This window comes from Larimichthys crocea, chromosome VIII (assembly GCF_000972845.2).
Source record: "Larimichthys crocea isolate SSNF chromosome VIII, L_crocea_2.0, whole genome shotgun sequence".
Lineage (NCBI taxonomy): Eukaryota > Metazoa > Chordata > Actinopteri > Sciaenidae > Larimichthys > Larimichthys crocea.
The window spans coordinates 15,986,534-16,010,276 of record NC_040018.1 but is presented as its reverse complement, the minus strand read 5'-3'; the positions used below and the strand labels follow the sequence as shown (position 1 = coordinate 16,010,276).

The window sequence follows — 23,743 nt, the reverse complement described above, 5'->3', positions numbered from 1 at the left end:
CTGAACCGGTAATGAGATCCAGAGCTCCTGTTTAGAGTACAAGCAATTGCACCCCCATTCCACTGTCCAATTCTCTGTTTTTTCCCTCATCCTCTTACTCCTGCATTACTCCCGTCATCCATTTTCTGCAACAGTTATTTGTTTTTCTCATACAGGTTAGAAACCACCACCTGTATTTTCCCTCTTCTACTCTACCATACTTAAATTTGATAATATCAACTTTATGCTCACATTCCCTTTCAGTCTCCTCCACTGCCTCCTCCCCTTCTGCGTCGTTTTTACTGACTTCTTGCTCTGCACCACATCTGACAAGCATGTGCTGCAGAAAGTTTCCTCTCCCCTGTGCCCCTTTAGGAAGCCCCGCAAAAAATTAGCTTGACTGAGAAGTACTTCAGACAGAGCGAGAGAACGGGCTAGAGACACACACACAGAGGCACAGGAGAGCGAAAGGGAGTGCAGAAAAAGATGAGAGATCATGAGGTGCAGCAGAAATGCAGTGATGTGGTAAATACTGAAGAAATTTGAGTGTGCTTAAGAGAGAAAGCAGGAGAAAGAAAAAGGGGGGAGTTAGAAAGAGGTAGAAAAAAAGTGAAGCGACGAAAGAACGGGGGTACAGCCAACTGGCATAGTTTAAGAAATTCGGCTCGGCTCTAAAAGTCTCAGGCTGCCCAGACTTAAAACCACATGGACTAAGGTCCTCTCTGCTCTCTCTACAACTGCAATATGAAGGGTCTGTAAAAGTAGGAGAGTTGGATTCAGGGAGATCGAACCATTGTTTTGTCTTACTGTGGATTTTGGTATCTGTTCATCCTCCTTGATGCTTTATAGCACTGGCTGAATTCTGTTAGTATCTAACATTAAAAGCCAGACCTACAGTACAATGGGCCTGCAGAATGGAGTATGACATTGATTTCTACAAACATTTTGCCTGGCTTAGGAAGGTAAGACATTACCCACTTGCATGTCTGCTCTTCATACCTTCATACTGCACCACAATTGCACCGAGAATCTTGATTGTTTATTTTGCTCCTGCGCTGCTGTTGCTATTACAACATAATTATAGTTCTAAGATAATTTGGGAGGAAGACATGTTTTGTTTGTCAGGTGTGCTGCAGAATATGCAAGATGTGTAGTGTGTAATACAGTATATGGTCCTTGGGGACTTGGGGAAAAGTAAATATTACTGTTTTTTATTAAAGCTGAAATAAAATATTGTGTATTTATTAGACATAAGCACTAAAACATATTTCCATGGGTCTCCGTTGAGGTGAATGCACCACCTGGTCATAAGGTATAGTGTTTGAAGAGAAAGATAAATGGGTATGCATGACAGCTGAGATCATTTCCTGCCTCTTTAACCTATAGGGAGTCTTTGGACAACACATACCATCTTGCTACCATTAAGAAAGCATTAGTCCCTACTGCCTCCATTATGTTATAATTCATACTGAATGCTAAATCCATAGAGGAAGCATTTTCATGCATATCCTTGTCAACACTTTTCAACTCAAACACACAAAGTGATGTGCACAAATCACAGATATAAAAAACATGAAAAGATAAAAACTAAATGAATGACTGAGAATCACTATGTAATGAAATACAATTTAGTTTACTTTCTTCTTCATCATCTCAGTTCAACCGCACCAACAACTACAGTCTCAAAATACTTAAATCAGGACCTCTCTTGCAGCAATTAAAACTGTGCAGTTTCACAAAGAAAGTCTGGACTATCAATTTGAAATACAATGTATATGTGTATATAATTATGGCAACTCAGTGTAACTCTTGAAGATTTAAATTGGTTGAGCAACTTTGAAAATGATTAAGCACACAGCAAGAACAAAGAGAGCTGTTTACAATTTAAAGTAAGCCAGGGTCTATTTTTGCCAAATACTGAACAAAAAAAAAATAGCAAGGGAACTAGAGAAGTAACTGTGCATGAAAAAGAAATGCTGCTAATCAAAGAAAAAAGGAAAGAATATCTGTAATATCATTTAAAGTATGCATACTGTACATTTAAATATCATACTGTTCAAATGCATGAATATATTAAAGGCTTAATGGTATTTTCAAATTATTACAAACACTCGAGCTGGCCGGCTCAGTATGATGAACACTGGGCTACATAATGTTTCCATGATTGTGGTTGTAAGCCTGGATTTCTGAGAAATTTGAACTCATTTGGTTGCACTTTACTTCCCTTGCACAGTCATGGCTCTGAAATATCTATGACTACACAAGCAGCTCTGAGCTCAGCCTTCACTCGACATTTGTTTTTTCCACTAATCAGCCAGTCTAAATTGTTGTACACAACTTTTAATGCTGGATTAGAACTTGTAAACCTCCTACAGACTTCTCCATATGTCCTACTGACACATGGGGAGACTGAAAGTTGCGTATGTATGTGTCTAAAGCTGCAACCTCATTAAAGAAAACCAATTTCAGCCCACTGGGCAACCCGTTGTGTATTAACAGTGAACTTCCTGAGCTTAATAGCTGACCTTTATTCTGAAGGTTAACCTCCATTCATCTGGCAACAGTGAGTCCTATCAGGAGAGGTTATCACGTCTGGAAGGAGACAAAGAGTCACTAATTCTGCAGGTGAGATGAGTCACTACTTTAAAATACAATAGTTTCTTTGTCTTTCTATCTCTTCTTTCTTTCTCTGTCTGAATAAGGTTTTTTTTAAATAATAATGTTGGGCAACACATTTAACCTGAAGCATGAAGTTGAATCAATTCCATTAGATTTAAGTCATACATTTGCTCAGATAAAAAAAGGACATTTGACACTACACTGTTAGTTTGACCTGATTCAAAATAGTGCTCATATCACATAACAGTTTTAGAGGAGAGGAAAGGAAGGAGTAAGGGCAAAGGTAGATCAAAGCATTGTGTTGTAAATGTTGCGTAATTTCTTCTCCACTGCATGGGTGAAGCAGTTATACAGATGGGTTTGGTGCTGTTACGACACCAGAAAGTCTTGTTTCGTGTTTGTTTGCATATGTAGGAGTGTGCAGTTATCAGGAGTGTTGAACAAGTGCCTATCTCCGACAGGTTGAGGCTAGCACCACCATGTGCTGTAATACGTAGGTGTGTATGACAGCAGGTGCCCTGTTTGTTTCTTAAGTCCTTACATGAAAAGGTCCTTTGTAAAATCTGCTCCAGGTTAGCACGTGATTAGTCATTATGTGGTTTTAATAGTTTTTCTCTGCCAATTTATATTTAACCTGAGTTCTGCTGACATTGCTGGAGCCACTCAAGTGTTGCAAGCGCCTACACAAAGGATCATTCATTTCTTCTCAAAGGAAATGTTTGATCTGGCACAGTTGTAATAAGCACAGCGATTAAATGAAAATAGCTGATGTTAATGTGTTTTGTGAGAAATGTTGTAGTAAAAGACAGAATCTAAAAACCTAAAGAGGTTTTGCTAGACCTACTGTAGGGTGCAATTATATGATAAAATGTGAAACTAAATGGTGGCAAACCAGCTTTGGTGTAGAAAAACAATTTTCATCTCGACTAACTTTCTGTCTACGCACACAAATGCACAGGTGAGTGTGCTAACAGACCAAGTGGAGGCTCAGGGGGCCAAGATCAGTGATCTACAGAGTTCTCTGGTGGAGCATCAGCAGAAACTCGACTCCACAGAGGAGATGCTACAGCAGGTACGTAGCTGTATAGACCTCAAATCAGAACATCTGACATTGGACCTTCTTAAATACCAAACGTTTGATGTATTACCAAAAGCAGAAAATTCTGACATTCACCAAGAGACATCCAAGGATTTTATATCAATATTATTCTTTTATTTAATGAGATGGATAATGATGTGACAGGGCCTCACAGTGTCCATCTATCTTTTAAATATGACTCTTCTGCAGATCCAATCTTTTCTCAAAAGCTGTAGAATGAAACTCAGGATGAACTCTGCTTCCTGGGAAGAAATTCCAGTGTATTTGCCTCCAGACTACCTTGACAACCCAAATATTTGGGACACTCAGGCAGTGTCTCAGAGTGCATTTCTGGCTTATGCAGGGCCAGACTGGTCTGTCTGAGCAGGTGATTACAGCACCATTAGCCACACCCCAACCTGTATCCAGTCCTTGCGTGCTCACACACATACATACAGAGAGAGAGAGAGAGAGGGGGAGGAAGAGGGAGAGGGAGAGAGAGAGAGAGAGAGAGAGAGAGAGAGGAATGACAACAGAGGCGAAAGGGACAAATGAGTAAGGGAGGAACAGCTGAAAAAGGTGGAGAGATGGGAGGGAGGAAAGAATAGGGGTGGCGCTCCTTTAAGAGTTGTCTGTAGTGTATGTCTGTAATTTTTAGTTGTTTGCCTTTGACTTCAGGTCTACAACAGAGACTCAGAGACTCTGCTTAGCGACACAAAGAACACTGATTGGAATGGGTGTATGAAACTTTAATCTACTGAAACTACAAGACGCTTGAAACCACTGCATCCATGAGGGAAATGAACTTAATCTTCCTTTGCTTCAGGCAGACACTGGAGTAAGATGAACCAGGTATTACTCAGATTATCTCATTCTTAAAACGCTGCTCTTGTAAAATTTCCATTCAAAGTGGACTGTTTCAACTTATTGAGACAAATTTCAGGAGTGCCGAAACGTGTCTTTTAGCTTTCTGATGAGTTGTGAACTTAATGCTGGGTGTCTACTTCTATGCGCAGTGCAGTACGTGTGCAGTGTATCAAAGGGCAGCCAGGCTGGTTTCTTGGAGACATGGTCATTATGAGGCTTTGGACCTGAGCCGTAAATCTCTTCCTGGTGACAAAGCTCTAATATTTTCCATGTGCACTCTAGAAGAAGCCCAGATATTTTCCGAAGCCTGAGTTTTAAATGGATGTATCCATATGTACTGTTTGCCTGCCTCAGATGCTCATTTCTGGACTTTAAGTGATTTAGCACCTGCTTGACATCAACCAAATTAGTAATACATCTGCCTGCATAGCCTTGGCTTAACTCTCAAGGCTGACAGCCATTTAAGACAAATCGTCACAGAACTATATAGTAGACCTATAGTCTCCTTCAGCATCAAGTTAGATTGGCTGTCAGTTCACACTGACAGGAAAATGCACCTGTCAAAGTTATTTAAATGTTCTTTCTATGAATGTTTTGCATGCTTTTGGTACCTCTCTCTCTCTCTCTTGCTCTCTCTCTCTCTCTCTCTCTCTCTCTCTCTCTCTCTCTCTCTCTCTCTCTCTCTCTCTCTCTCTCTCTCTCTCTCTCTCTCTCTCTCTCTCTCTCTCTCTCTCTCTCTCTCTCTCTCTCTCTCTCTGTCTCTCTCTCTCTCCCCCCCCCCCTCTGTGGTGTACTTTGAGTGAGCTGTGAAATAGGCATTATAAATAGTGGTCATGGGTTGTGTATATTTAGCCACTCAAACAGCGTCTGAAACCAGTGGGTTTGTCTGAGGGGACGGTCTTTACAGAACTGGAAGCTTGCTGTGTCTCATACTTAATGTTGCCTTTGTTCAGTAAGTATTGAGCGCTGTGTGTCATTAAAAAGATAATGTACTTTGTATGTTTGTGTTTACCTCTATGTCTGTTTGTCTTTCTTCATGCTCTCTCTGTATATTGTTGATGACAGGAGCTCCTGCATAGGACGTCACTGGAGAACCAGAAGCTGAGTCTCAGGGGTGAGGTGTCTTACCTGAAACTAAAGCTCACAGACATGGAGGGAAAGCAGGCCCATGGGGCTGAAAGGCAACACAAAGCAGAGGTAGGCCTTCTCACACAGCAGACTATCCAGTGTGGTCAGAATGGTTTTATTTTTAATATCAGTACAATATGTAGAAATGGTTATGGTTATGTTGTTGTCAGAACCTTTTTTTAATTATCCATCAAAACAAGCTTCTCTTGTTGAGTTGTACCAGTTGCTTTTCATTTAGTGGTTGCACAGTTTCTTTTCTAGTTAGCTACTCAATCACATTTTAGTGCAATTTTGCAATTACATTTCATATTCCTGATTAGCAAAAATGTCAATGTGGTCGTGAATGACTCATGTCGAACTGGCTTATACAGTTGACTGTTTGCAAGGAGGAATTAGTTTAGTTAAAATCCTCAGGAACTTCTGTTTTACTTTAGTCCTTGGAAATATGAACCTAACTCTGCCAGGAATGACGAGGGTACACACAAAAATCTGCCTTGTGTTCAGATGGATCTAACCTTGAAGTCAACTGCTGATTTTATGGAAGACCATAAACACTTTCTGGAAGGATGGAGGGGAACATTCACCCAAACCCTGGCTCTGTTATTCATGGGCAAAGTCTACGGGAAAAAACTCTTCAAAGGGTTTAAATTTTTTGTCCGCTTAAAATTGAATCATGTATTTTCTTAAGACTGATGTGTCAGGTTACCAGCAGACATCCTGGGACATTCAGTGACCATGAGTTAGAGAAAGGGGAAGTAGGGAAAGCAGCGCTGCTACGAGACAGGATCCTGTAATATATGTAGTTACTGTCAAAACACTGTTGGTCAAAGAGCCTTTGTGTCCTCAGGTTAAAAGAGTTCAGGCATAGCAGAACTGGCATGATGGATGGTGGGCCAAATATGAGTGTGTGTAGGCCTCAGCCCAGAGAATTTTGTTCTTGGAGGTGGGTGAAGTTTGACTAGGCCATTCTGAAAAAAGGACCCTCTTTCTAAATGGAGGCATGTGCTAAAAAACATTTGACAGGCACAAAGTAAATGAAATTTCAATATGCTTGAGTGTCTGTATGGATTTGATTTGCATTTCTAACAGAAAAAATGGCATACTGTAGGTGTGTTTGTAATAGACAGCAGTGTTTCAGCACTTCTTAATCCTGCTTTCATCATGTGCACAAAATCCAACTTTCCCTACAACAGCTGTTTGGACTTAAGGAGAACAGGAAAAAAATATGCTTTGAACACTTTACTGGCCTCCCACGTGCTGCCTCTACTACACAAACATGTCCTCACATATGCATGTTTGCACACACACACAACGTGTTGAGGCCTCCTTGCTGTGGAGCCAGTAAACCCATAGTTAAATTTAGCCACAGAGGCACTCAATATCATCTGTCATATCCGCTGTACCAGACCCCAAGTGAGACTTCCTCTGTCCACAGTCCGAGCATAACTCGGCTGCTGTTTACACTCTTTCTGAAGGAACATGGGCACGGATCACCTTTAAAAGATGGCAAAACCTACTCACCCCTCTGGAAATTTATCAATGCAAACTACCCATTTGATAAACTGTGTATGAATTAAGGACTATGGTACAGCATTATATTAATACTGTTATGTTCAAATGAAGTTCAGATTCATGAAGAAATAGAAAACAATATATGTAATATAATGCCAAATGAGACTAACTGGTCCAGTCTGTCTGTATATGGGGACTTGCCAAGGATCTGTGAACCTAATACAGGTTAACTATGTGTTCAGGCCCCAGACTGGAGACGAGGAAATAACCAATTTGAAATATCACATTCACTTTTATAAAAATGTATTCAAGCACAGATATATTCTACATCATTTCCTCTTCTTTTTCTAAACCTTTGCCTCAATTCTTTCTCCCCAACTGCATCTGTCAGACTGTAGTGAATTTCATTAGTGAGCTGCAGGAGCAGATGTGTAGGTTTCAAAAGGAGATCAATAGCAAGATCCAGGAGAAAAAGGCCTTGGAGATCCCAGCTGACAGCTCTCCAGTTGTGTGCCCTGCTGAGTCCATCGAGGGCCAGGGCTCAAACCCTGGACCATCCGGTGACAGAACCTCAGGGGTGATGTACAAACTAGAAGAGACTCCAGATGGGAACACAAACATCCTGGAAGAGGGTAGCTCAGATGCAGAGCAGCAGTACCACTGTGGAGGAGAAAGCGTAGGCACAGTCTGCAAGCATGACTTCTAATGTTGTGTACAGCATGGGTTGTCTCACTTTAGTGTCTGCTATCAGGTTCAGATGCAAATGAAACAAGCACTCATGAAATATGGTCAGCAGTGCTCTCTGTTTGCAAAAAAAAACAAATCTAATTGTATCTGTTATGCACCAGTGTGTGGCACAACTAATAGAAGCATTCCTTACTATTTAATATTGTGTGTTCTGAAAGAAAAATGCGCAGATTTACTAACCTTAATACCTTAATATTTAAACCAACTAATTGTTCTCATGTGTTCTGTTTTAGGGCTTAATTAAGGAGCTCAAGATTCTCAAGGACAAAGTAGAGCACCTGGAGGACCAGAAGTTACAGTACGAGAAGAAACTCAAAGCAACGAAGGTAAAAGAAAGTTCTGAAATTCATGGTGTCTAGACTTTGCAATACACCAGTGCTCAAATTCCACTGCTAACTGTCCATTCAACTTTCCTAAATGCTGTCCAATGCGATGTTCCAGCCAGTAAAGTGAGTCATTCCTTTTGCACATGCTCTCTCATTTACAGACACCTCCAGTATGTTTTCTTAAGAAGTCTAAAAACAGTTTTCTTCTATTTTAAAGTATTGGAGAAATGGATTTGATGGCTTAGTCCATTATAATGTCCTATTTGTATTCTTTGGCATGATCCCATGACTCCTTAGCGATTAGATTATCTCCCCCAATATTTCATCATCTCTTTCTCCTTCAGTTTTTCTAGCTGTCTTTCCCTTCCGGTAAAATAGTTGTCTGAGTCTGTGTATTAGATATACTGCACTGTGCATAGTTTAGATTTTAAAAGACACATCTGCTACTTCACTTTTAATTCCACATGTTCACCACAAACTAACTGCTGTAAGTGTTGCCTGGCCAACCTTTGGTCACAATTGGACTGGCATTAGAGTCACATGGAAATAAATGTTTAAAGGTGCAATATGTAAGATTTAAGAGGTTTAAGTGTTTAAAAACAACCAGAAATTGATCATCAGAATGTGAAGAAATAGCAGTTATGATGTTATAGATGTCTATATATTGTGTTGCAGAAATAGCTGCTGACGCAAGATTTGGTCTTATAATACCATTTTTAACTTGAAGAGGCAATGGTCCAATAGTATAGTCTAGGCCTTCCCCTCACTAAGGAGGATAACAAGTTTTGAATTTGGTCCAGTATTGAGGGAGAGCACCACACAGTGGTGTAATCTCAATGTAATCTCTGTGGGCAAAATATGTGCATTAAAAGCACTTGTTATTTCAACTGACCAGCTCAGATTGTTTTGAGAAGTGTCTGACAACACAACCCGACATAGAAATGAAACATTTTCTGTTCCCTTTGCTTGATTTGCTATGTTCAACCCAGTTTTGCTCAAGGTAAAATCTCCATCTGAAATCTCTGGAGACTGAGGATGGACCTTATATTGGATATAAATATTTTTTTTGGTACTAGTCTCAATTCTCACATATTGCACCTTTAAGATTTTGGAAATATCCACCTACCTCAATCATTTTGGCAGTTCAGGAGGTTCACCTAGTTTGCTGATTACTGTATAAATTAAAGTTGTATTGCCATCTGCAATTCCTTTTTTTAGTTTTTAGAAGTTAATCAAATACCTTAGTGGCATCTCTTCATAAACTAGATGTTTACCCAGAATTGTAAGATGAACAAATACTATGTTTCACATAAATTCTGCATGTTCCTTGTTATCCTCAGTTTAGAGTTGTTTACTGATACTAGATTGTTACACAAATATACTTTCAATCAAGCTAGGAAATCTTATTGCACACTAGAATAATTGGCTACAGATGTTGATATACAGATAATTGGCTATATAAAATGTTTTACGTGTGAGTTTATGTATCTTACTCTCCCTTTTAAGACAAACTGGTGGTGAATAATGCTTTAATGATATAAAACAGGGTATCATGTGGTATATGAGGCAAAACTGTATTTTTCATTGTCCACTTAATCCTCCACTATATAAAGCACACTGGCAAATAGATCAGTCTTAACTTATTGCCATCTGGTTTTTCCTTATACTCTGTAAATTACTTTAAAGCAAACTATACACTCCAGGCAAATATTTGGTTCCCTAAATTTTAGAACAGAAACATTTCTGTGCCTTGTTGTGGGTGTTTCATATATATAAGTAGCGGTAGGAAAAAAATCAAATAAAAAAAATCAATATCTATCAAAAATGTGTGTGTTCAAGTGAGGACATGTGCTGACACTGACATTAAGATACATATCTTGTTTTTGTGGATGTGAAAGTGCTTTTAGCTGTGCATGTTCAAACAGACATGTTTTGGCACTTGCAGTTCATTTATGCAGAACTGCAGGTCTTTCTGCTAAGATTCCTCAATGTGTGGCACCCACAGGCAGAGATCAACAGCCTTCAGCAGCTTCTGCTGTGTAAGAACGCTGAGATCGAGAGCTTGCACACTCAGCTGCTGGCCAGACCCTCTCTATCCCCAGAGAGCTCAGAGAGAGGTAAGCAAAGCACCCAGATTCAAGGCCTTGGCCAACCTGCCAACCCCAGCCTCTCACTCTGACACAGTTACCAAGTCTGATAGGTGACACAGTTAATGACCCCTTTATTGCATTCATTAACTTGCAGTAACAGCTGTGAGAAAAGTCTGTCTTGGCCCTTAGTACATTCTCTCATCATGAGTCTCTGTCTTTCTCTCTCAGAGGAGATATATAAGAAAAGACCAAATGTAAGCCTTAACAGTACTTAATGAAAATCATTATAAACCCATGGGCCATGTCTACTTTTGATCTTTCATTTATTTCCTCTCTCCAGGCATGTCATTTTTTTATTATCCTTTGTTTGCTACTGCTCTGAGGGGCAGCTTTGACAATCACCAACTGTTTTTTTTCTAAATTACTCGACACACTATCTGTCTTCCCTTTGGTTTCTTCATTGTCTTTATGGGTTCCTGAAAGAATTATGTCTTGTTTGCTCTTAATTTGGTCTGTCATAGATAAACTCCTCTCTAGAGCACTTGCTTAGTATAATCACTGCCAACAGCAATGCCTGCAGTTGTTGCAAAGTGTGTGGCGTGTGGGCCCAAATATGTAAAAGCTGACACGCTTAAGCCATGATTGGTGGATAAAAAAGACTTGGGTGCATCTAAGAATACATTGATTAGATGGCACTCTAGTGAGGAATAAATATGCATAGATATACATAAATATAGTAACATACTGGATCCATGTATATGTATATTTAGAATATATGTTTTCTAAATAACTATATGATACTATGTGCCATTACAAATCCTAAATCATATCACACGAACAGCTGCCATATACATATTAATAATCAGTGTTTCTCTTTATAGATCAGGAACTGCAGAAGCTTAGGAGTGGAATGAAATCACTGGCAGCTGCCAATGATGAAAAGGTAAGTTACCAGAGATCTGGAAACCTATCCTCTCTTTCTGGTCAACACAGCTGTATGTGATTATGCTATATAGAGCATTGTGCATGTTGTCATCAGTTAACTACAATGTGAAGCTGGCCTGTATATGTAAGTGCTGTCATCCCTGCTGTTTAAAAGGTTAGAAGGTAACTGTTTTTAGATGTTGTCATTTCTCAGAGGCACCGCCCTCCAACCATTTATAGTACAGAAGGGCTTTTGTATTCTCCCTCCCAGAGAATCTTGGACATTAAAGACTTGCAGACATGGGTCTACATGTGGCACACGAGTGAAGACACACACGTACACACACCCCAAGGCGAGCCATTTCAGGCAAAGCCACACTTAAGTAGGCCTCGACCTGCCAAGCCTAATTTTGGAGCAAGCAGCATTAAGAGAACCATGTCAAAACCAAGCATGGGCACCACTTCAAAAAACACACACTCCATGCAGCTGGTTACCACAACTAAGATTTCCAGCCAGGCCCTATGTCAATCCCCTCCCTATCCACTACTTTGATGTAAAGGCCATATGGTAAAAGAGAGACATTTGTGTGGCATATCGGTCAATAACAGAGTGAAGCATAGTCCATATGGGTGTTTCCTAAGCTTAGATAAACATCTTAATTGGGTTTTGTTGGCCATGAACAACCCCTTCTCTGTTTTTTTCAGGACCGTCGTATTGAAGAGCTCACTCTGCTCCTGAATCAGTGCAGGCAATTCAGAGAGGTCACTCATGCCACAAGGCAAGGTAATTAACTTATTCACTCCTTTATCCTTCACTTCCATCATTTGTTTTATGTTTGCGTACATTTTTGAGAATAATAAAAGCCACCCCACTTCCTTCCTTAGCAGAAACGTATGCCACTGCTTGAGTTGAGGAAAAAAAAACATTTCTTCTCTTTGTTACTATAGCTCCACCTGCTGTTCGTTCATTATCAAATGGTAGGACTCCATCAAGCAGCAGTGAGGAAGAAGAGCATAGCCTCACGAAGAACACTGATTCTGCTAGTGCAAAATCAGAGGATGTAAAGTCTGAAGTGGGTAGTCAACAATTTCAGCTGGTCTCATACTGGTCCAAATGATTTGTTTGCATGAACATATACTGATTATCATTTTAATTTCTCGAAATGTATTGTTTGCCCATCACAGACATCACAGGTTTCCACAACCAGTTCTTCCTCCAATCAAACATCTCTTTCATCAGTCCAGAAGGACAGTGATTCCAGGTAGTGAAGCAGATTTTCCTTAATGTACTTCAATATATCTTAGCTGGTTAAACTTTTGATTGATGATTATACTTTTATCTTTTCAGAACAGAACCACAGACATTATCAAGTAGCATGAATGACTTAACAAATGGACCTTCACAAAAGGTATGTTTATAATCATCATAAAAGTCAAAAGAAAAATCAAATCAAATCAGATTTTATTTGTATAGCCCAAAGTCACAAAGTACATTAGACCCTCGGTTCGAGTGAGGAAAAACTTGCCCACAAAAAAATGGTTAACAGGGAAAAAGGTGGAAGAAACCTCAGGAAGAGCCACAGAGGATGGATCCCTCTCCAGGGACGGACAGATGTGCAATAGCTGTCACGTGTACAGAACAAATCAACACAAACATATTGTACAATTACAATGACTGACAAAATGACAATGAATTACAATGAATGTTTTCAGTGTTTAGTTTCTCCACAGTACGATCTACTATACTGCTTCTTACATGATTGATGCGTATGAGAACTCAGAATTGCATGAACATTATAGTGTTTTGAACACAAATTGCAGTTCCTGATTTAGCAAATGTGCTATCTTCTCTATTTGTGTGTGTGTGATTTATACAGAGCGGTCTGGGTGACACCAGAAGTCAGACACTGCCTGTGAATTCGTCTCTGTCAGAGCAGAATGGTATCGAAGACAACAGCAGTGAAATTCAGAGTCAACGGTCTCCAGATGGGAGCGAAGATGGTGACTCCAGCCAAAGTAAATCCAGGCATATTAACTCAGGCTACACAGGATGCTATTTATGATATGATGGATAGTATCTAGTAATAATCCCTGATATAGGGCCAGACCTTTTCTGTGGACTAGTCACAAGGCCGGTAATTCCCATGTGCAAAGGCAGTATTTGTATTTGGCGCAAACCACTCTCCTTTGACCAAACAACCACTGTACCTTTGATCACAGCTATAATTGCAGAGGCTTGTGACAGTGCAGATGGATCATGGGATAGACTTTCTTACCAAACACACCCTCCCTTTGCTCTGATTGACCACATTCATCCCAGCTCCACCCTTCCTCAGCTTCACTGACCAGTTATAAATTGAGCCCCACCCTGATTTCTCTCTGCTACATTCTGCTGTAGAGTGGTGACTGACTGCAGCCTATATCATCAAGATCACACCTTGTAAAATATAGCTTAAACTCCTTCTTTTTTACGGTGCATTAACCGATGAATTACTTACTGAACTCAATGGTCTGTAACCTGTACTCCCTTTCCTGAATGGAGCTCTGTGAAAAGGCAGACCACCACACATGTGCTACTTAGCTGTTAATGTTCTTGGTATGAAAAGCGCAGTCATCATCATCATCATCATCATCATCATCATCATCGTCGTCAACATTTTGTTGGCTCAGCTACATGAAACTAAATTTACGGATTTTATTATTTCAGTACTATTATTGAATTTTGCTATGTCTGCTGTAATTATCAGTAAACGAATCAAATTGTAACCATCTACAGTACATTCGTACAATCTGAATCATATTTGTTAGTCATCGCACACTGACTGTGGTTTTTGTAACCTCTTACAGGAAAGTTGGACAAAGTTGATGACAGCACTTCAAGCGATAATTCCCCGTCTCATTCTGGAGCAAATACACAGGCTGGCCAGCGAGCTGTGGGATCACCCGAGTACATGAAGAATAACAGGAGCTTCAAGAGACTCTGGGGAAAGTGAGTGTGTCACAAATCACCTAACTACCCAAACTAATTTAGAATGTTAAGTATGTACTGTAGGTCTGTCTATATTCAATGTGTATAAATAACATTGTATAGGTTTCTTTGATGGAAAAAGAAATAAATATTTTCCATTGTCACCCTTATCTTACATATTTTATTTATCAACAATGAAGTTAACATGATATACCAATTGTGCTATTTATTATTATTTAACTTTGAGAATAAAAATAGCTTCCAGCATGTTTATCCAGAGAGTTTACCCTCATCCATACAGACTTCGAAGAACTCAGTCTGGAGGGCTCCAGGCAGCAGATCCAGATGCCGGTCAGTTTAGAAGAGGAGGCCTGCGTGCAACTGCAGGACCCAGACTGACCCGGACCCCTGAATCTTATGACTCTGCACGGTAAAGCCCAGTGTACCCCTACCTTCCTTTTTTCAAGTTTTTCAATATTTGCAATAAATGAATCAGTTAATAATCTGATTTGTACTGTTTTCTTTCAGTGATATGAATATTCCATTTAGCCAGTGGACCAAAGAGCAGGTGTGTGGCTGGCTAGACGACTATGGACTGGGCCAGTATGTCAATCTCACAAGACAGTGGGTTGAAAATGGACAGACACTGCTATCTGCCACACCTCAGGATTTTGAGAAGGTAGTGCTCAGTGTGCCCCTACCTGACTTTGTAGTACAGTACTCCCTTTTTCAACCATTTAAGTGTTTTGTTTTTTTGTTCTTTAGTTTTACTGTGACAAACAGTTCTTTCTGTCCTCAGGAGATGGGAATGAAGAATCCACTGCATAGGAAGAAGCTGCAGCTCGCTCTGAATGCGTTCACCACTAAAGTTATAGAGAAATCAGCTGAGCTGGACTACATCTGGGTCACACGTAAGACTTTTTCTACATGGAATATTTTGAACTTTACATGCTGCATGTTCTCATTTGAATCACATCTATAAATAGATGCATGCCACACACCAAACAAAGAACTGTGTCAGCTGGAAATGCATTTGAAAAAAGAAAATGCAAATATAGTCAGTATTCAAATACAGGAACTGTATCCTGACATGCTTTGACAGCTGATGATACTCCAGCATTTAAATGTTCAGTGAGTGAAGACAATTAATGTCTGATTTTCACCCATTTAGGGTGGTTGGATGATATTGGTTTGCCTCAGTATAAAGACCAATTCCATGAAGCTCGAGTAGACGGTCGAATGATACAATACCTCACAGTGGTAAGATAATGCTCCATGTAACACATTTTCTATTAAAGAGGAGGTCTGCAAAGACATTTATTTAAATGTCAGACATGAATTAAAAACATAAAGTGAAACACAGGCATGATTAAAGTTCATATAATACATTGATGTTTTTTTGCTCTTCACTCAGAATGACCTCTTGACTCTAAAGGTCACCAGCCAGCTTCATCATCTCAGTATTAAATGTGCCATCCATGTTCTTCACGCCAACAAGTTCAACCCCAACTGTCTTCGACGTAGACCAGGGGAAGAGGTAATTGTAGATTGTGCCAGGGTGTTTTGAGTGTAGCAGTTGTCTTTGTTTTATGTTATGCTACACTTTGTGTTTAAATTAAAAAAACTGTGTAACTGCCCATATATAGATATCAAAACACTAAGATATTTCTATGAGAAGTGTTTTACCGAGATACAGCTGTAAATTGGTAAAACATGTAATCCTGTGAGTTGGCCACAAGATGGCGGCAGACAGACATTCAATGCTTTCAAACAAAGAGTAGTTTTCCTTCATACAATTGCTTTCAAGTCAAACAGTTATGAGTGAGATGAAAGAAGCTGTAATATCAATTAATATTTTTGTTTCCCAACTTCTTCAGCGTCACCCATCTCCCTCAGAGGTGGTGCAGTGGTCTAACCATCGTGTAATGGAGTGGCTAAGAGCAGTGGATCTGGCTGAATATGCTCCTAATCTACGGGGTAGTGGTGTTCATGGTGGGCTAATTGTAAGTACTATACATCTTGAGTTTGTCTGCAAGTTTTTCAAGTCATACTGGCATTACATGCTTGTATTACATGCCATGAGACATGCCATCTGCTGTCAATATGTTCCTACATAGATCCTGGAGCCTCGCTTCAGCTCAGAGACTTTGGCCCTGCTGTTAAATATTCCTCCACAGAAGACTTTGCTCCGTCGCCACCTCGCCACTGCCTTCTCTGCCCTGGTGGGGGCTCAGGCCACGCAGGAGAAGCGAGAGTATGGCAATGCCACAGGCCATGTGCCCCTCACTACCACTGCTAAAGTAAAGGTGAGAGCATAATCTAAGAATTAAATGTGGTTATTGCATCAAAAAATCTAAATGATTTAATAATGGGTTGGACCCTGATTTGTGTTTTCAGCCAAAGAAGCTGGGCTTCACCCAATTCAGTCACCTCAGAAAGAGAAAACCTGATGAATCTGCGGACTATATCTGCCCAATAGACAGTGGAACGCTGACAGTGAATGGGGTTTCTCGGTTGCCCTCTGCAGCACTTAGAGGCCTTAGCACCAGCTTGGACAGACAGACTGAGAGGCGGGAGCAGGTGGGGATAAAGGCTAATGGCCAAAAACAATAATTTAAGGAATATAGTAGGAAACTACACCCTCTCCACCATGCTCTCACTCACTAAGTGACTTTGTGAATCAGTGGAAATTCTACTGCAGAAATAAACCTAAGATGAATCCATGTGCTGATTTGCTGGATGGGCTGCAAAGATGCTGTGTTTAGCAGGCAATGCTGTTCATGTATTTTCACTGAGGTGTGGCTTAAACAAAGTTCATCTAAAATAGTGATGAATGGTGTCATTGTGTGAATTGTTTTATGAAAGCTGCTCTCTGCATTCCTTAAACAGTATACTTTTGCTTTAAAACAATGCATTTTACTGACCATTTTGTATCTAAACTTTAATTAGAGTTGTGGTGACCTTTTCTTGTTATGTATGTGGTTTGACTGTACAGTATAATAATTAACAACAGCTACTTTAAGAATGTTTCTCATTGTATGACTGAAATTAATCTAAAATTAAATCATTTTAATTCTCGACAGTACACTTACTCTTCTGCACCTTCAAATGAGGCTTATTGGTATACCTTAGGATTCTCCCACCCAAATGTTGCCTTGTTTCATGAGATCATTGTGAATATGTAATATTATAATAAACATGAGGTCAAAGGTTAGTTGTGTTGAATTATTTTGAAATGAAAAAAAACAAACAAACAAACTATTCTTCTATTCTAGTCTCCATCAAAACAAATGTTGCTTAAATACTTCCTACTGTCCCCGAACAACTTGTTCATATTTAAAATTAAGCTAAATTATAGCTTACATTACTTATTAAAATGTGAAACAGTAGTTCAAGTTCAAGTTTTGAGAGTTTTTAATTAGCCTATTAGCATAGTTACAGTACATTTGATTATAGTCAGAGAGGCAGTGAATATTTTAATGAGGATGGATCTTACGATCTTGAATGAGTTGCTGATCCAGGACTGCCCACTACTGGTCAAACAATTATTATAACAAAAATACAAGAACATTTATACAGGAGGTTTGGCCAGTTCCATGCCGGGTTCCTTAAAGTGCAAGAGCCTGAATATCTGCTTTAATGTAGCTGACAAGACTGAAATGGATTCCGGTTTGGTTGGTGAGTTAATCAAATAAATGAATCAGCGATCTTCTTGTTGGTGAACAGTAACAGCTTTTTTTTATTATCTATGCCTGCTTCAGTAGAGGCAGTGAATTATCAGTCACTATCCAGTGAATGTTGTTGACGACAGAAAGATTTTCTGTGGTTAGTTATCAAAAGGATGAAACATGAAACATACAAAGCAGATGCAAGGTCTATGCCTCTTTGAATTTTTATAATTTTTCATGATGGAAAAAAACAATAATTCTGATAATTGTATTGGTACCATATTGTAAACTAAATAAAGGATCTCTGGATTTCAGAGTTCATTGCACCCTTTAACCTCTGGCTAATTCTTTTGACATGAGAGCCATGAAAGGATATATTTAAAACCGGGTAGAGTCGTGGTCATTTGGCCTCTCTTAACGTACTGCAGCTCAAAGGCCAAATGAAATGTAACAGACATGATTGCCTTGGTTAGGTTTGCTATTTGCATGCGTTTAACTAATGCCACTGTAATATGATTGTTATACAGTTACTGTGTTTTCCAAATGAGACAGAACCAGTGTTGGTAGAAATATTCCTTTCACACAAAGTGAGTGTTTTAATGAAACAAAGTCTCAGTAAATGACAGCGTGTGGGGCTGTTTTCCCCCGATTTCAGTCTTAGTGATTCTACTAAGATTCTGCTGGCATGTCTGGTAAAATGGCAGACAGGGCAGCTCCCCTTTGAACCCTCTTGTAGAAGCACACAACCTCAATTAGACCAAACACAATAATTAGGGAATCTTTTACCTCTGCATATCATTATTTTCCTAACGGAGAACATCCTGATCAATGATTACAAATGACAGGTTCATAAATAAATTAGTCCTGCTGATAAGTGTGTAACTCTGCTCAATTGATCCATGTTAAATTAGAGGGCTGTGGGAGTGAAGTGAAGACTGTAAGAGGTAATTGTGAAATGTTTGGAAATATCTGCTATAAAGCAGCATACATTCATATAATGTTGACACAAAGTGATGGTAAGTCCTAACTTTGAGCCAGCAGATGTCAGTGTTGCCTACAGATACTACACCACCACGCGGAACCTTCACAGTTAACTCACTGAGGTTCACCACGTGTATTTAGATTTAAAAGAAGCTTATTCGTCTTTTACCCATTTCATATTATTATTTAATTTTCTTTTTTTTACAATAGCTATTTGTCAGTGAGTGGTGAGACTGGTAATTCTATTGAGTGACACTGCGTTGGCCCTTAGTTTACTATAAATGCATTTGGCCTGCTGGACTGCATTACTACATTTGTAATTACACTTTCAGTTGGACAGATTGAACATGGGTATCATGCCAGCACAAAGGACATGAGAGGATGTTACATAATTAATCAAATACTGCACTCGGTCTCATGTGGTTACAAATGAGAGTTCTGGAATTTGTGTATTGGCCAGGAGGGTGATGGACTGTCCAGGATTAGAAACTGAATCAAATGATTTAAGACACACTTTTAGTAATACAAATGATCTATTTCAAAAATACATAAAAAAAACAGCTTTAATATGGTTGTAATTGTATCCAAATTCATTCCTATTTTTACAGATTTCTCATTCTGTTGTGTGTGTGTGTGTTTATCTACGTGTATGTATGCATGTGTTAAGAGAAGATGGCATTGTTTATAATAGTGCATCTTAGCTAATTTCAGTAATGTGATCCAGCCTCCAATAGCTGACAGTTTAATAGCTATTATTTGTGTCACCCTCTCTCATAACACTTTAGCAGTAAATTGCCATGTGCAGGAGACTGTGGTATGACTGACAACTTACCTTGTAATATGACATCTATTGTTTTAATTAAGTGAAAGCGATTGTGACATTTATTGGTTTCCAACTTACTTGTTAATGGCAGTATGAGAAAAAAAATGTGGAAGTAAATTATCATGGTTTACATTGCATAAATAATTTGCAAACCCTTTGCTAATGATTAAACATTATTCTCCCACTGTGACTGTCAATTCATTTGAATACATCACAAATAAAAACACTGCATTGGTGATGCAACGCAAACCCCCTCTTGGCAAAGCCTGAGCCCTCTCTCTTCTCCCTGTCTCATCTTCTTTCTGTGTGTGTGTGTGTGTGTGTGTGTGTGTGTGTGTGTGTGTGTGTGTGTGAGAGAGAGAGAGAGAGAGAGAGAGAGAGAGAGAGAGAGTAATGTTTATTTATCCTGTATCACTTTTGTGGTGAAATTTTCCATTAAAATTATAGAGGCAGACTTTTATTCTGTTACCAAGGCTCCTGTTTAAAGTAATGTCAGTAGCCAGCGTGCGAGTGCTTTAAGTCATCACCCTGTCTGTTTGATCTATGGACTCACTCAGATGTCTTTAGTGGAGCGTAATCATGTTTTTATATGATGTCACTGGTCGTTCCTGTCATTAACTTGCCACCAGCTTGCCAGTTTGGGGAACATATTCAATGTTAGGGTGGTGCATGTGTTGCATACTCCCCATCCAGCCACTAAAGCTGTATCTGTCTCCAGCACACCAGTTTGTTCTGACAGGCCTGCCACAATGATGACTGCATCACCCAGATGCGGCAGAGCAGCTTGCGAGCCAACCCTGACACGCCGTCAAAAGGAGCAGCCAGCCGTCTGCATGAGCCTTCTTCTGCCCCATCAAACCTCAGAGCCCATCTCACCCTGTAACAGCCAGCCACCAGGCTGTTTCTTTCTGTTTGTTTTTTCATGCTGAGTGCATCCCATGTAACAATCCTTTCTGGTTTAAATGTTGTTTTATAATATTTACTCCCAAATTCAATGGCTATAAATCTCCTTGAATTATCTGCAGATGATCTGAAGTTCACCGCACAGACAGTGGGAGTCCAAAACAAACATGATGGGACGTGATGTGGGGAACTGAAGTAGAAGAGCTCGGTTATGATCAGCCCGCTTGGCGCCAAGGGGCCTTTTTTTTCATAGTCAAGGCAACTCACTCCCTGTCACGCTTAGTTTCTGACTGGCTTTTTCATTGCTTTAAATGTGGGCAGTTCATTGAGAGACAGGAGAGATATAAGTCATTACAAGATGCAAGGAGTCCCTCAACCCAATAAATCATGGAGCATTGTGTCACCAATCTGGTCATTTAATGTAAAAATCTACATTAGACAGCTGTTCCAGCAAGTTTTAGTTACTCTGAATAAATACACAAGAAGATGACTCGCTTCTGTTGCTGGACTTTTCATGCTCATAGAATATTACTTCATTTATATTTCTCCATTATGTCACCATGGTGCAAAATATTTTACCAACCTTCCTTGCAGTTGAGCAACTAGAAGCATGCCTTATTGCAGTGGTTCTCCAAGCCAGAAGGTTGGGACCCCCAAGGGGGTCACAAGATTATTTCAGGGGTCGCAACATAATTGTCGAGAATAAAATTAAATAACTTATTGTAGCAAGCAGTGTGAATGAGAGACAGGAAGCAGCTCTGCGTGATATCAACCCTTTAATGACATTCAACACAGGGGACAAGAAGACAGAAACACCACATGCTATAGGCTATATTTTCATATATACATGTTAACAAGCCCTGTTACCTCAAGAGAATGTATTCTGATCTAGTATTGTTCTTTTAGGCCTTAAGCAAATATGTTGACTGTTAAGGTACCATTATTTAAATAAATCTTTGAATAAAACACTGATTAAAGTAAAAATCTGATTAGTTTCTGTTCTGTCTGTGGAAAAAGCAATGATCCTGTGAGCTGTGAGTTGAGTTGTGTTATATTTAGTAATTCCTGATTATAGAAAAACGGAAGAGTGGGGAGGTTGGAGTTACAAACACCAATCTGTTTACTCTAAGAGGGACACGACTCTAAACGATTGTGAAACACTGGTATTGAATGTACCAACCCAAATGTCTTTTTTAGCAGTAATACCTGTTTCCTTCCCATTATATACATTACATGCCAGGACAAACCAGGGCTCCAGAACATTGTGACTGATCAACCTGTAGGGTCACATAACACACCGTTTAGAAATTCTATCATAGAGAAGAAAAATGATCCATAAAACTGAAGTATAAAGAACTGATAAAAAGGGAGTTGCAGCTGTCCACCCCAATGTCTAAATAGTTGTTCTAGCTATCTATCAGAAAAGTGCTGAAACTCAAGAGTTCCCATGTCAGAGGAATAGGTCTCCTTACCTCAGGCCATCATCATGGGTGATCAAGACTGACATGCATCACCAGAGGCTTTCATGTCCGATGAGAACACCTGTCTGACTCTCTGGGTGAAACTGGACAGAGGAATGCCATTGCAAATAACATTTCATATGTACCACACTGCCTCAGAAGGCATGGTGGCATTGTGCATGGAGCACAAATATTGAAAACAATACTGGAGAATGAAGGTTTTTGTTGAGTATGATAAAAAAAAATAATATGAGAATCACAGAATTGATCATTGTCAAAGATATGTTCAGTGATGCATTCACAGAAATAAGCACCCAGTGTCCGTAAATTATTAAAATATATGAATGCAGCAGTAACCTTAGACTGCTTATGATGACTGGATTTCATTAGGTTATGCAGGCATTCAATAATATTTGTTGACTTTCCTTATTGTTCAAAGCTTTTGTTCAGAGAAAAAGAGTTGCGACCATGCAGACAGATACATTACAGCTTTTTGAAGATGCACACTGAGGTTGCAGTTCTATATGTAACTTGGTTTATTCTTATTCTTCTGGGCCCATTTAAGGGACACAAAGAGAAAGTCAATCAGTAGAGGTTAATGTAGACAATCTTTAAAGAGGACAGACCATGAATGCAAAACAGTCTTGAAGTGTGGCTGAGTAGAAGTGTCATGCCAGTGACATGGTGCACATATACATAGTACCTATATACAAGTACCTGTTCCACAGTTTTTTTTATAATATGTTTAAAGATTTAGTTTTCCAAAACACGGTACAGTTTAGGCACAAAGTTTAATGCTCACATCAGCATAAAATCATAATCACAATGACAATTCTAGCACATAGAGTTTAAAAGGTCCAATGTTAACTATGTTTGCATGTTAGTTATTGTGTTAGAACATTTTATGTATGTAACCATACGTAATCCCAACAAGTGAAACTGATGTAATGTCATCCGTTTTGTATGTATCTGGTCATAAACCAATATTGGAGCTGTTAGAATTTGACTTCTAAGAGGGATGGGCTGATGAATTTGACTTTCTTCAGAATATTTAGAATATGCAAGGGTCCCATGCTATTGTTCCAGCAGCCAATTATTCTGAAAGCCGAAGAATGCCCCGTTCAACCTAAAGTCCATTTGTATGACAGCCCCAAATGCGGATTATTCTGAAAATCTCAGCCTGGTATAACTTATGTAATGTATTTACCTTATGTCCTAACCTAACTGACAATTAATGTACTTACTTTCACACAAACCATGATCTTTCTTAAAACTAACCAAGCAGTGACAGGTTCACAACATTAACCACATGTTTACTATGATAAACATTCACTAAGATATTAGGGCCAAAACATTCCAAGGAGTACGTATTTTCAGAACAATGGGCCTACAGAGCAGAGGGATTTTGTTTTTGGGATAATGGGCTGTCGGACAAATTGGCTTTTGCTTTTTTCAGACTATTGGGGTTTCAGAATAATAGGCCATTGGAACAATGGGCTGTCCCTTACAGACGGAATCATCACCATTTGGGGTTATAAAGCTGTGCGGTTGAATTTTAAACATTGTTTAGGGAGAGAATTGGTGATTCGTTCAGTTCAGTAACCAGTTTTGTATTCTATATTCTCCAGCTTTACCGACAGGCTACAATTCAGCTATCACACACCTTGGAC

General features: G+C 39.4%; 1 protein-coding gene across 5 annotated transcripts; it reads left to right on the top strand.

The window, feature by feature from the left end:
- The first annotated feature begins 239 nt into the window (after nucleotides 1-239).
- On the top strand, nucleotides 240-17,441 carry ppfibp2a (PPFIA binding protein 2a). 5 transcript variants are annotated; one of them, XM_019254272.2, is made up of 22 exons: nucleotides 240-941; nucleotides 2,518-2,604; nucleotides 3,557-3,670; nucleotides 5,609-5,740; nucleotides 7,575-7,859; nucleotides 8,164-8,256; nucleotides 10,262-10,373; nucleotides 11,228-11,289; nucleotides 11,976-12,054; nucleotides 12,219-12,343; nucleotides 12,456-12,532; nucleotides 12,619-12,679; nucleotides 13,148-13,286; nucleotides 14,118-14,259; nucleotides 14,540-14,668; nucleotides 14,767-14,917; nucleotides 15,038-15,149; nucleotides 15,410-15,498; nucleotides 15,653-15,775; nucleotides 16,116-16,241; nucleotides 16,356-16,544; nucleotides 16,636-17,441. In XM_019254272.2, the coding sequence occupies exons 1-22, from the start codon at nucleotides 894-896 to the stop codon at nucleotides 16,849-16,851; spliced, it is 2,691 nt and encodes an 896-aa protein (XP_019109817.1). In that variant the 5' UTR covers nucleotides 240-893; the 3' UTR covers nucleotides 16,852-17,441. The 5 variants fall into 5 exon arrangements, with proteins under 5 accessions (XP_019109817.1, XP_027136982.1, XP_019109818.1 ...); XM_027281181.1 differs by lacking the exon at nucleotides 7,575-7,859 and having other exon boundaries at nucleotides 249-941; XM_019254273.2 differs by lacking the exons at nucleotides 240-941; nucleotides 2,518-2,604; nucleotides 3,557-3,670 and adding an exon at nucleotides 4,282-4,528.
- The last annotated feature ends 6,302 nt before the right edge of the window (nucleotides 17,442-23,743 follow it).